At 31.0% G+C, this 14,105-nt stretch overlaps 2 protein-coding genes across 3 annotated transcripts; one reads left to right on the top strand and one right to left on the bottom strand.

Moving 5' to 3' along the window:
- Nucleotides 1-2,816: 2,816 nt before the first annotated feature.
- LOC108348014 (uncharacterized) lies at nucleotides 2,817-8,784 on the bottom strand. Of its 2 annotated transcripts, none has more exons than XM_017587515.2 (10): nucleotides 8,588-8,784; nucleotides 7,642-7,805; nucleotides 7,111-7,292; nucleotides 6,491-6,994; nucleotides 4,718-5,042; nucleotides 4,436-4,635; nucleotides 3,996-4,072; nucleotides 3,741-3,842; nucleotides 3,301-3,487; nucleotides 2,817-3,196 (listed from the first exon to the last, which is right to left on the bottom strand). In XM_017587515.2, the coding sequence occupies exons 1-10, from the start codon at nucleotides 8,599-8,601 to the stop codon at nucleotides 3,098-3,100; spliced, it is 1,854 nt and encodes a 617-aa protein (XP_017443004.2). In that variant the 5' UTR covers nucleotides 8,602-8,784; the 3' UTR covers nucleotides 2,817-3,097. The 2 variants fall into 2 exon arrangements, with proteins under 2 accessions (XP_017443004.2, XP_052729928.1); XM_052873968.1 differs by lacking the exon at nucleotides 8,588-8,784 and adding an exon at nucleotides 7,497-7,538 and having other exon boundaries at nucleotides 7,642-7,729.
- Nucleotides 8,785-10,300: 1,516 nt separating this feature from the next.
- On the top strand, nucleotides 10,301-10,548 carry LOC128195284 (ATP synthase subunit 9, mitochondrial). Its single transcript, XM_052872524.1, is given in 2 exon segments — nucleotides 10,301-10,415; nucleotides 10,418-10,548. Coding segments are annotated over 2 exon segments (237 nt in total). The 5' UTR covers nucleotides 10,301-10,309.
- The last annotated feature ends 3,557 nt before the right edge of the window (nucleotides 10,549-14,105 follow it).

Below are 14,105 nucleotides of genomic sequence, written 5' to 3'. Positions count from 1 at the left end.
CCAATAATTATTTTATATTAGTCGCATTAAAAGATCTTACATGAGTTGTTAATCACACTAAAAATAATCAAAAACTTATAATCACAGATAATAAAATTAAGGTTAGAAAGCACCTTATTTGTCACACAAACAATGAATAGTCTTCATAGCAACAAGAGTATCACTCAATCAAAAGACACTTAGTAAAAGTTTTCGCTCTACTCACACTATGTTTTTCAAAGTCTCTCTTCACAAACATAGACAACCCTTGAACCTGAGTGAAAAGTTGTTTTGAAACTAGGTTTAAGTTAAATATTTATTATAAACTCACATTTTAAAAATTAGGTCAAAAATTGAAGAGTCAATTTCGCAATTATCATTTTATAATCGATTATAATAAGTGGTAATCGATTATTCCATAAACTATTTAAAAAATTATTTTCTCTTTGTAATAATTGATTACAAAATGTGATAATCGACTATTTCATTGGCTTTTCTAAAAATCTGAAATTAATTATGATAATCGATTATTACTTATAATCGATTATTCCATAGCCTTTTTGAAAAATCATAAACTTCCTTGAGTGCTCTCCTACTTAGGTTCTCCCTATTGACTTTTGAACTACTAATTTAAATACAATACATAGATTACAAGACTTCAACAACTAAATTATTTAGTCTTCAATATATCTCTTAAATCAAAGCATTTGTTAAATCTTTAACACTAATTATCATCATCAAAACTTTTTATTGAAACAAGATATCTATCTTCTTTTTGCTAACAAAATTTAAATCAAATTTAAAAGGAGTGTCTTTATTGAGTAGGTTGTTCAATAATTTTGCAATCTTAAAAAAGTTGCAATCTTTATTGAGAGGATTTGAAAGTAATTTTATTTGTTTTTTTTTAATTTGTCACGTCAATCAAATCCTACACCAATTCTCACAAACTTTACTTTCAAATTGACTCTCACTTCTTAATCTACTCAAATAAACAACAACAAAATTTACTTTCAAATCCTCTCAAATTCTCTCAATCACTCTTCCCCAAATTCATTCAAGTGAACAAGGCCTTAGTCATTATAAAGTAGCATTTCTCGCAATTGACTACAACATAAGTCTTCATACACTACTTTGGTACAATTTTTAAGTTTTCAAAACAAGAATCAAAAGTAAAGTCAAATGAAATTGGGACTAAATTGAACAAAAATAGACATATGAACGACTTTTTTTAAATTAAGAAAAAATTTAAAAATTAATAAAAAGTTAAAAAAAAACATCTTCAATTAAGATCAAATTAAATATAAATTATAAAAATTGAAACTATATTGAATACTAAAAAAAAAAATCTCACATTAAACAAATTTTGACAAAAATAAAGACAAAAATTAATATTAAACCTGAATACAAAGATAATCCTAAAATCTAGACAACTTAGATATTCTAATGATTTTCTAACTTAAAATAAAATACCTTCACGTTAATTTTGAACCAAAACAACCAAAAACATATATTGTAAATATTTGTTCTTCGATTTAATGTAACCCTAAAACACTAATCACTTCCTGCATTATGAATATTTTGTTATTTCTTCTTTTAGATATAATTTCAGACAATAAAAAAGCAATGGTTATCAAACTCGCGATTCAATGAGTTTACGTTCTCACTCTCGTTCGTAGACTTTTTTCAAACAAAAAAGACACCAAATATTATTGTCTCCTATGTGAAATCAATTTGATTCGTTCTTCTCCTTCACTGTTACTCACAATTAGGGTTCCTTATTTTCTATACTCTCACGACTCATCCCATGATCGTTGATACAACATAATTCCGTTCTAGCTAGTGACCTACTATTGCAATCTTCCTGCGTTGTGTTCGTGTTACACCATTGTCACATTTAATGAAAGATCAAGTTTAAAAATTTCTTATTATGAGCTTTGAGACCCCAATCCAGCAACCTTTTGTTTTATATCAAATATAGTGTACAATCTAACTAATTAAAATTATTATAAAAGAATAACTTAATAATATTAGAAAAATATTTAAAATATAATATAATAATTTAATAATAATAATAATAATATTTCATTAAAAATAAAATAAAAAATTATTTATAGAATCATATAACAATAAAATATTATACTACTTCGAATTTGAACGAGGCCAATTTAATCTTTTTTCTTTCTTTCCTTAAAGAAAAAAGAAGAGTAGATTGATTACACATATTTAATAGATAATTGGACTTTTAATCTTCTTCACCCCTTCCCGTGTCAATAACTAAAATGAAAAAAAAAGAGAAATATCAATGCATCTGAAAAAAAACGATTGATCTCTATCAATAGACCCGCCAAAGCCCCGGACCATAAAGTACTTACCACTGGTGTCAGGGAAAGATATGTTTTTGGATCTCGCATTTCAAATCCTCCTTTCTTTTTATTTTTGAAGTATTTTATTTTTTTCTCTGTTGGATATATCAACAGAGAAAAATGTAAAAAACAAGACAAAGATTCTTTACAATAACACTGTAAACAACTGAAAAAGGGATGTAGCGCAGCTTAGTAATTTTTATTCATTTAAATTAATCTGAGTTTACTATTCAAGTTTATCAAGTTGGCGTAAATTCTTGACTTTGACAATCTTGATCTCAACCATTTCAAATTTCCCTTATTATATACTTTTAAACTATTCATTATAAATTAAATTTATATATTAAAATTATTTATTAAATATTGTAATTGTAACAAACAAATACTTTTAAATAACAGATTGTCCATGAATTTAAAGAACAATTTAAAGTTATCAGAAAAAAAGAATGGGTGTAATGCACGGCTATCATAAAGTTGAGCCAGAATCTATACTGGAGCATATTAACAAATTAGGTTCATACAAGTAGCATCCCAGTATATCTGACTGCAAACAACTATATATGACTACTCTATTAGCATACTAACCCTAGTATCTATGGTGAGTGCCCTTATGGTCAATTACCAAACACTTACAACTTCAGATTTTAGTTGATGAAAAATGAAAAGGGTTCACCTTTAGAAATATCCAACAAACTCATTTATATACAATGTTAATGCACTATAAAATGTTTTATGCACTCAAGAACCTTATTTTCTTACTCCTGACTGCAAGCAATGGCTGACAAGAAACACCTATTAACAGCTGCTGATCTGCAAGTTTCCTGCCATCCCTGACCGACTTTATAATTCTCAACCTGTAATGTATATATTTTTAGAGAGATATTTAAGAATTAAAGTATTTGAGGGTAGTAAAAATGCATCTTCAAAAGAAAAATATTAGATTAAAAGATTTACTCACTGTATCTACAATGTTCTCGCCAATCCTAACTCCTCCAAGCATATAAATGGATTCATTGACAACTACAGCAGCACAATACCCCCGTGGATGAATCATTGGTTCCCCCATTATCCATGCCCCAAGACGAGGATCAAACAACTCGATACTTTGAACCATTTTTTTGCCGTCAAAACCACCAAGGGCGTACCTACGCAATGCATGAAATTTTAAGTAAAATATGTCTCTTTTCGGTCAAGCACAAGAAATTCAGATTTAGGTCTATGATTAGAACGGCGGTACTTTATCTATAGAATATTACCCTATTTATGATTACAAACTTTGTCCAACATGATATGAAGATAAGTTGAGCATTTCCAAACAATCACCTAATGGTTCTACAAAACAAATTTAGATTTATAAACATTACTTGGTTACTTTGAAGCAAAAAATGTTGAACTCACAACTTTTCATTCAAAACAACTGAGCAGTGGCAGCCCCGCTTTACATTCATGTCCGGTATTTTGGTCCAAGAATGTTCCCTAGGATCAAATCTTTCAGCAGACCTGCAGTTATGTAAAAGTGTCATTCTCATTGGTACAAATATAAAATAACAAATATAAGGACAAACCATCATAGTCTAGATCAACCATGTTTGCCTGGTGAGTTTCAGCTAATGATGTAAATAAATTAAACCAAAATCAAGTTATACATATTACCTTAAGTAATCATTTCCATCAAACCCGCCAGTGGCATAAATTGACCCGTTGAGTTCAACTGCAGCAAGAGCAAATCTCTGAAATATAAAGAGCACTAAAGTTATACGTTAAATATTTTTCTATGATTTTCAAAGAAATTATCTAAATGGTTTCTTCCGCGTGAGAATAGGAGACTCGGGTCATCCTACTAAGGATCAATATGTAGAAGTATTTAAAAGGTACAAGGCTTGATGCAAACATATGGACTACATGGTATAAGATACACTAAACCCCCATTTTATTTTTTTTACCTTGGGCACAAATGAACTGACAAAAGTTACACAATTAGAAGCATAAGCCTCAAAACCACATATCTCAGTTCGTTTTGAAGTTACCATAATTATACCTCTCAAATCTCAATCAAAACCTAAAATATTGACCATTTAATTATTCCATTTTACCTTGCTTAGCATTGAGCGTGTAGGGATCCACCGCCCAATATCAAAATCAAGCATCTCAACATCTGCATAGATGTCAATTCCATTGCCACCACCAACAGCAAAAATTTTACCATATAAAGCAGCACCAGACAAGCTTCCTTTCTTCTTGTTCAAAGAAGGGCACATGGTCCAGTTATCATGAACTGGATTGTATGATTCAACTACACAGATAGAAGATGGGTTGTTAAAACCTCATCTCTTTCCAAAATACAATTAATTGAAAAGCACAGATAGATCTCATACCTGTGTCATACCAAACACAACCATTTCCACCACCAAAAACATAAATCTCACTATTCAACCGCACAACTGAAGCATATGAACGAACTGAGTTCATAGGCTTAAGAGGTCTGGTCACACTCTGAGAAGTACAGTACAAATCCATAGTTGCTAACCATGATCTTCCATCAAAACCTCCAATTAAAAATAATGAATCTTTGGGATCTAAATCAGCTGTCGACTTTATTACTTCCTTCTCAACATGTTCCAAACGATTAGGGATATTACAAGCAGATTCTAAAACTTTACAACGATCTTTAAGATGCTGAATTTCCCTTTCTGCCTCAATCTGAATGACAAGTAAAAAATAAGCCAATGTTGATACTCAAGAAGACATCTATATGAAAAATAGAAAATAGTGCAAGTAAAGGTATACCAAAATTACTTCCAAAAGATTGCACTAACTTTTGCATCACTTCGAAAAATGTTTTCAAATTATCTCCCCAACCAATTGAAATCATTTATGCCTTTTGGAGCCTTAACTAATTATCTCAAGTAATCAATGCAAGTTAAGCATGCCTAATGTACTTCATTTTAGTTTTTCTTACCTATACATCCAGTCAGTCTTGCATTAATACTTTCAAGTTTCAATTTATATAATCTTCATTCAGTTTACTTCCTAAAGACTCTAAATTACATGAAATTATGTGTTCACACATTTAAGAGTATTCTCAAACCATAGATGGTGTGCCAACTTCAACTGACTATTTTAAATAGTCCACAGTCAGTAGTGGGGAGGCAGTTTTTGGAAAGGAAAAGTTTTAGAAGAATTGTGGAGAATGAGGTTCTCTCGAACAACCTCAGTTGGAGAATACTATGTAAACATTCTATATCAATTTTATGCCCACTACATTGGTAGGAGCGGAATTGGACTAAAGCAAAAAAGATTTGAAGACAGAGTCTTGTATTTTCAATTCTTAATACATAATACTATATATCAGAGAGAAAGAACACAATGTGAGAACCACTCTACAAAAAGCTAGTTGTTGTAGTTGGACAATCAAAGGCCATATAAACCCCACAACAGAATCCCATATTAACATCCCACCATGCTTTGCCACCTCAGCACCCACATGAGGTGGCAATGTACTAGCCCTTTGACTAGTCTGAGATGAACACTGCAATGTCAGTGCACAACTTGTGTTGCTTGCTTGCGGCTACAAGACACTGTGGAAACCAAATTATATACCAATGGATTAGCACCTTGGAAAAACCACACCACAAAAAAGCTAGCCATTGTAGTTGAAGAGCTCAAAGCTTCATAAACCCACACTAGAATTGCATACTAACAAGACTTGTTGGAAGTGGATCCTACTATAAGCCAAGAAAAATTGAATTTCACTACATTTAAACTATGGACTCAACTTGTTTTATGTGTTTCACTCTGCCACTGCATTTGCTGCAGTATAACAACAACGTTGTGAAAATGAGTCAATTAAATATGAAATGTCAAATCTGCAAAGAGAATGTAATGAGTAAAAACAAGCCTAACAATATGTGATCCACATATTTGGAGAATTCAAAAAGTATAGAAGTTAAAAGTTGCATAAGGGTTTAATTACTTCAGAAGAATCTATATGCGAGGTAGATTGAGAAATTCCACATGCATGGTCAATTTCTTTGATAACCCAATACTTTTTATGCATGCTACCCATATGCTTAAAGATGTTAGGGATGGAGAAACAGTTCAGAAATATGATAAATTTCAGATAGAATCTACAACATAGAAAAGAGTACCAGTCTCTGCTCCAGATAGTTAACAGTTAACTCCTTCAGTTTCAAATGTACGCCGTTAAACACATCCTCATGTACTTTGTTCTCAACTTCATCTTCATGTACTTCGTTCTCAGCCTCATCCTTGTGTACTTCATTCTCAACCTCAGTAGTATCTAATGGCTGGTTGTGTTCTACAAAAGAAGAATCATTTTCTGTCCAATATTTTCTTGTACTTGAGTGGGTAGAATAGTCTGTCTCTAATTCAAGCCTTTTAGATGTTTCATCTTCCCTCGAAGTCTCATTTGATGTAAGAGGTCGAGATAAAGTCATCCAATTTGGTGTATTCTGCGAGACAGAATTACCAGAGACAATTGATCCAGATGATAGTAACGAAATAAGTCTGCTTGTTTGCGCATGGTCTAGCTCAAACCAGAAATGGTTATGAGTGTAGTAGTTGTCTGCAAGTAATTCTTTAAATTTATCTTCGGACAGTGGCTGGCACTTAAGTCGAACACAAATTTGCACCTTAAATATTTTAATGAAGAGTATGAGTATAAAAGGTTTTTCATGTATCATGACCAGAATTATCTTCAATAACAAAACCATATCAATTATAGAATTCAAGTGAGTGAGTGATATACCTGTGCAGGATATTGTGTTTTCTCTGAACCATCAGTAGTCCATCCATAGGGATCTATAAACATTCTCCCTTTGCTAGCTGCCTCAAAAATTCCATGAAGCTTCCGGTCAGTATAATTAAACAAAAACAGAGGCAATCCTGGATCAATATTCTTCACATAAGAGAAGTGCTGAGCTGGTAAGCCTGTTGAAAACAGATAAATGTATCCATGAGCTAGAGATTTCAATCCTTATCTTCGTTGCCAGTACTGATTATCATATATAAATAATACCAATTTTAAGCACTAAGTTCATGAAAAGATATAAGTGTCTCCAAGTCATATAGAACACAATTTTCATTTCAAAATGCTGAATATCGTAAATACTTTCGGATTATTGACGGACTCACAGATGCAGTTTTGTTGTCATCCTTAACATTGCAGACATGTGGCTGCAATATCGTACCAGTTTTTAGAGACATTGTGTCATGTAAGTGTTTGTCGACGCTATATTTTAGAGAAAGGAAAAGAAGAGGGAGACAGAGAAGAACTGACCAAAGAGTTGTTTAGAGAGGCATTCTTTCATTGTGGCGTTCTTGCATCCAAAGATTACAGCACCAAGTTCACTCTTCCTCAAATTTCTGCCACAAGATAAATTTGGAGGGAAAGGTTGATTCCCACAGTACTGAGGAGCTTGTCCTTTCTTCCTTGCCCCCGCCCTGGCATGAGAAGAGAAAGGTTATTTCCTATACCATCTATGTCAAAATTATAGTATAAAGAACTGAAAGTTGTCGTTATCTTGAAAAACATCTCTTGTGCTAATCGAAATCAAGGTTTGGACGATAAAAATGGGTTTTCTTATTTAAGTTATTGAGAAGATGAATAGATTATTCACAACCCCAGTACATACATATCCCACAAATGTCATTGTAAAAGTTGAATGCAACTCAATCCAAGAACAAAATTAGTCAATAAGAGAACAAAAGGTTAGCCTAAAACACAAATGCCACAAAGGAAACTTGCAAAGAAAGTACTATTCAAGAACAGCAAAACGATCCTACACCACATTTTAAATTTCAATTCACAAGAACCATGAAACAAGAAAAAGTAGAACAGTTCAACGGTACAGATTCTAGTACTTAGAAACTTTATCAATGTATCAAAGCATCATAAGTGGCGTTCACTGCCCATGCAAGTAAGAACAAGAAAAGGGAGCAGAACTGACACTGTTCAAAAAATTAAAAACAGATGGAACGGGGTTTAATCCAAAAACAACGCGTAAACTTCAAAACCTTCCATAAGCGGCACTCACTGTTCAAGAACTTGCAAGTATGAACCAGAAAAGAGAACAGGCAAACCCAGTTCAAAATTCAAAAATCGATTAAATGGGGTTTATCGAACATCCAAAACTTCAAAACAGCGTCGAAAACCCAAAAAACTTTCAAAGAGGTTGTGATCAACAACTGGAAAGAAAAAAAAAGGGGTGCATTTTGAAGCCTACATTCTTCTGGGCATACAGAAAGAAAACGATGAACAGAGAAAGCGAGAGAATCACGAGAGATGCTCCGATGATGGGACAGGGTAACAAATAGTACCAAAGGAGTAACAATGGAAGGAAGAAGGAACAGCTTGTTATTACACAATGGCCAAATGTTTTCAATCAAAGCGCAAAAAGACATAACCCCTTTGGTTCTTGTAGTGGAAAAAGAAAGAGCGAAGAAAAATAAAATAAAAGAAAAAATTTAAAACTTGTTTTTTTGTATACATTTTAGTCAAATAAAAGAAAAGGTATTACTATATTTTTATTTTATTTTCTCTCTGTCAGTGCAGACTGTGGTATATAGAATCGAGAAGTATAGTAATGAAAAAGGAGAAGGAGTGAGGTTGGTTTAAAGTGAGAAGATTGTTTGATTTGACATGGGTTATTGTTTGTTTGCTAGCAATTTGGAGTTACAAGTATTTATCGAATTAAATTATGTAAATTATTGAATTTAAATAAGAAATAATTTTAGATAATCATCGTAATTTTAAAGGAATTTTTAAAATTCATATTTATTCTTTTAAAAAATATTATTTTTATTTTATTTGAAAAACGTAGAGACTTTAATTAATAAATATTTAAAAACAACATTGCGGACACATCTAGAAAAACAATTAACAGAAACAATAAAGGCGTGTATTAGAAAGATATAATAGAAAATTCCACCATATTAAACATAAAAAATTAATAATCACACCAAAATAGGAATTCTACTTCACCATAAAAAAAATAAAAACAAATTATTGGTTAAATATAAAAATTATTGATATATTTTATTTTTAATAAATTTACTGTTTTAATATAATAATTTAATTTTATTAATTTTATTAATATTTAATATAATTGAATATATATTTTATACATAATAATTGTCATATATATATATATATATATATATATATTAAATAAAAAATTAATATTAATATGTAATTAATATTGAAAAAAATTAAAAAATTGAATTTATAAAATAAAAGCTAAAAATCAAAAGACTGAAATTGTATATTAGCATTTATTTTTTTTTCATAAGATATGTTATAATTATTAGAGATTAAATATGTATTTAATTAATAATAAAATGTAAATAAAATTAATGAAATCAAACTTTTAGTAACAAAAATATATATTTTTTCAATTTGTATCAAAATTAAAATATATAAATACTTGCTGCTATTGACAGATTATTTTAAAAAAAAGTATAATTATATATTATGTTTTTACCATACAACTTACAAGATCATTAGATTATTCTGAAGCTGCTATCATCGAATCGTATCCAAGTTCAATAGAAAGAACAAAAGAATTAGCCATGGGAATGCCAAAACACATGTGTTGAATTTTAAGGGTGAATTTAAAGACGGTAATTAAGTAGATTTGGAGGAATTTAAAGATAATTTTAAGGGATTTAAAAATAAAGTTTATCTTGTTTATTTTTAAAAAATTAAAGATAAAAGTAAAGAGATTTAAAGATAAAGTTTATAAAAATTTGTAAACATTTTGATAATATGATAGATTAAAAAAATGTTTTAATAAATTAAAATGTTAGATTATAATTTTAAACTTATAGTTAAAATTAATATATTATTATTATTTCAAAGATGTCCAAAAGAAAATGAACGAATAGAAGAAGTAACAAAACCATAAAATTGTGAATGAAAGAGTGTGATGAGACTTTCTCAATTCCAGATGTTAGAAGGTACAAAATTAATGGGTTTGAAAGTTGCTACAATTATTTAAGCGGAAGTTGTTATAGGAATTGAAAACATATTCAGTTCATTAATTCATTCTGTAGCAAGAATTCATCGTTGGCAAAACAACTATTCGGATATGTAATCCTGAATTTTGCTCTAACCGAGGTTATTGCCTTGTTTGCATTAATGATGATTTTTTTATTTGTTTTTTGTTTTCTAAGTTTCTCCTTTTGAAATGTGTAGTCTCTCCTACTAAAGAGGACGAGACCCCAGAAATGGGGGAAGGGGAATGGGGAAGGGTTCTTTCACGACTAACCGATCTCTCCCTCTAATAAGCTCATTGAAAGACTTGGTGTCCAATACTAAAACTTAGAGAAGGTGTGATGCTAGGTAGACATTATTAGCGTTAACCTAGAGAGCTAAGTGCAAGTGCACTTTGTTACTTCTTATTTGTTATCTATTATTGAAACTAACACATTTCTTATTTTTAGAAAAGATATGAGCATTTCAATAAAATAATAATACATGAAAAGTAATTCTTTTCAAATCGTACTTACATGAGGATGAGAACAATGATATATCAGACAAATCCTTCTTCTCAAATAACCTCAAATATGTAAAAGTAAAGAACACAATTATTTAAAGTGAATACAAATCTTGCACAGGAATTCAAGTGAAGGGAACACAACGTTAGAGTGTATTCACTTGTGAAAATAAGTATAAAGGAGAGTGAGTAGATGAAGTTTAGTGGATTTGGAAGTAATGTTTTTATATTTGTTTTAAGGAATTTTGAAATGAAAGTGAATAAATTCAGAAAAACCTATTAAACTAAAAAATTATCTTTTCACCTTGTTATTATTATTAGTATTATTTTTATTATTATAATTTTTATTATATATATATATATATATATATATATATATATAAATTCAATAACAATAGGAATCGATTCTCTCGTAACAAGAATTAATTCCCCTCCCCTTTTAAATAAACCCAATTGCAGGAATCGATTCTGCGGTCATTTTAAATGGGAGTGAACCGATTCCATCATTTCCTCTGTATCCACAACAGCTGCTCGCTCATGCACAATGCTACAGTACCCAATATTGTTTTTGTTTGTGATTTAAAAGAAAAGGAGGTCAGTATAGAAAAATATATATGTATACCCTCAAACTCCCTAATTTGAGAAAGGATATTATTTTTTCAATTTCACTTGCCTATTATACCGAATTTAATTAAAATTGTGTTTAATTTAATCAAAAAATTTTATTTTAATTAAATCAAATTATCTGAGCTAATTATTTGTAAGTAATTGGAGCAAAAAATTTGAAAATACAGTTTAGGTCATTCGAAAGAATATTCATCCACACTGTGTTATTTTGGAAGAAGCTACGCTGTTTCTTGGACTTTAAGAAGCAAAATTATTGGCCAGAACTAATACACCACAAAGCCTATGACGAATTTACGTGTCCAGAGGCCTTGACATACGTTAATAAATTGCTGAATTAGCAATTGGGGAAGGACGTGGACAACACAAACATGAAACATGTCAGCAGCAGGACAGCATGGAGGATATTATTCTTTGAAAAGTGCATGACCAGCAAGAGTTTTGCAAGGTAGTGCAGACACAAGCGGTCCTTTCATTTTCTCTTTAGAGAATATGCACACGGCTTGGGTCCATCAACATTCAGCAAAGCGAATAAAAGTGGGAGCCGCCTCTAAGGGGAATATTATCCTCAATGGAAAAGCTTGGCAAACGGACATGGAGAAAGGGGGCCATGACTGAACGTAGGAGATGGCTCATGGGAGGCTAAAGTTTCTTTTAAAAAGGAAGAGGCACACAAGAGAGAGGAGGATAGTTCTGGACGCTACTCTCTTGGCTGGAGTTCTCTGAAGAAAAACAAATTGGTTGGAGGGCAATGAGAAGAAAGCATTGACTGAAGTAGCTTTATTCCCTTTGCTGTTAACGTTTTTATGTAGGGCCATTTCCACTATGAATTGCAATTAAATGCTTAGTTTACTAGTTGCATTTTTATTTTATTCCTTTGTTTAATTGCTTTAAGGGAGAAATAACTAATTAATCTAGCTAGAATGAAGTGTAGTACGGTGACAGGAAGTGGGCATGGCCCATTTTGCAATGAAGAGCACATATCATATTATCAAAATTAGAAAAGCATTGTCTAAAAGCATGGAACATGCGGTGATGGATAAACAAATGAAGATGGAGATTGGATTGGAATAGGTGTCACGGCTGCTGGAAGAAAAGAGAATGGTTCTTGATTTAAGCAAGGAGTTCGTTGATTTGAATGGAGTAGGTAGTGGAAGCACATGGTGATTCACGGCTGCTGGAAGAAAAGAGAATTGTTTTTCCAATTGTTTGAGAATGAAGAAGTGATTATTAGATGGGGGTAGGTGTACGGTGATAATTTGGAGAGAAGAAATTTTATTCATATGCTTTGGAGAATGAAGCACATGCAATGGTGCAGCACGTTAATGGGGAGAGCTTCAATTGTTTATTTTTTCTTTCTTTCTTAGTGGATGTACCACCTCACGGCTCCAGGAAGAAAAAAAAGTCTCTCCCCTCTTTTCGGTTTTCTTACATAATTGGAATGTTTAGGATTGCTTTTATGCTTTTCACTGAGCATAGTCCGTAAAGGCTTACCCTTTTGAATTGAAGAATGACAAGTGTGAAGAAGTAGCACGGCCTGCCAAGTGTAGATAATTTAGCTTGTGAATGTTTTGAGCTTTGGGAATTAATTTAGAAGTTCATCTTATATTGCTTGAGAAATGACGTGCCGAAAAGGATGAGTGGTTTAACCGCCTCAGAAAAAAAATAGTTCAGAACAAATTTTATTTTACAGCTTATTTAAACTAACTCTTTACATGTTTATTTCTTGTCATTTCTGATTATTTATTTTGTGTTTAGCTTACAACACTGTGCATTTAATGTTTTAGTTTAAGTGTTGCACTTGAATAGCTTGAATTGTGTTTAGATAATTAAATGTTACAGTGTTCAATTTAATATTTTCATGTATTTTAATGTCTTCAATTGTATTTGGTTGTATTTAATTCTTATTCGAATTTATTTTATTTCCAGTTTAATTTAATTTTTCCGTATCAAAAACAAAAAAAGACATTTACAAACCTCTCCTCTACGTGTTTGACGTAAGACTGAACCACAAGTTGGTCCTTAAGAGACGACCTAAGAGTCACTTTCTAGCTTATACTGCATTCTTTTTTGCAATCAAATTTGACGGGCCGCGACACCCGTACCACCTACCATCTCGCAAATCGTCATCCTTATCTCTTCAAATGAGTAAAAATGAACGTAGTAATCACTCATTCATCCCTCCTTTTTTTTACAATAAAATCGATGGAAATGAACGCATACTTAAAGAAAGAAGCATTTCCCATAACAACATGAAACTTTACCACATCTAACCCACAAAAAATAACAAAGCTATAAAAGTTCCAAAATAGTATAAATTATAAAATCTGTATCTTTAAAAATAAATAAATAGAAGATAAGTAAATTAAATAGAAAAATAAAATTACAAAATTCACAATTTTGAAGAGAAAATAGTTCACTAAGTGTCTTATAAATTTAATTTTTTTCATTGAAAAAGATTAGTTTAGTTCCTCTAATATAAGGATATTTAAATAATTTATTAACAGAGTATAATCATAAATGTGTTACATAGAGGAGTAAATAATATGTACTGGTTTAAAAAGAACTCATAATCATCCTCATCATGCAATTTTTTTTTTTATCATAGTAGAAATCTTTCCAT

This window comes from Vigna angularis, chromosome 2, assembly GCF_016808095.1.
Source record: "Vigna angularis cultivar LongXiaoDou No.4 chromosome 2, ASM1680809v1, whole genome shotgun sequence".
Lineage (NCBI taxonomy): Eukaryota > Viridiplantae > Streptophyta > Magnoliopsida > Fabales > Fabaceae > Vigna > Vigna angularis.
The sequence above is the reverse complement of the archived record's forward strand: the minus strand, read 5'-3'. Positions and strand labels throughout refer to the sequence as shown.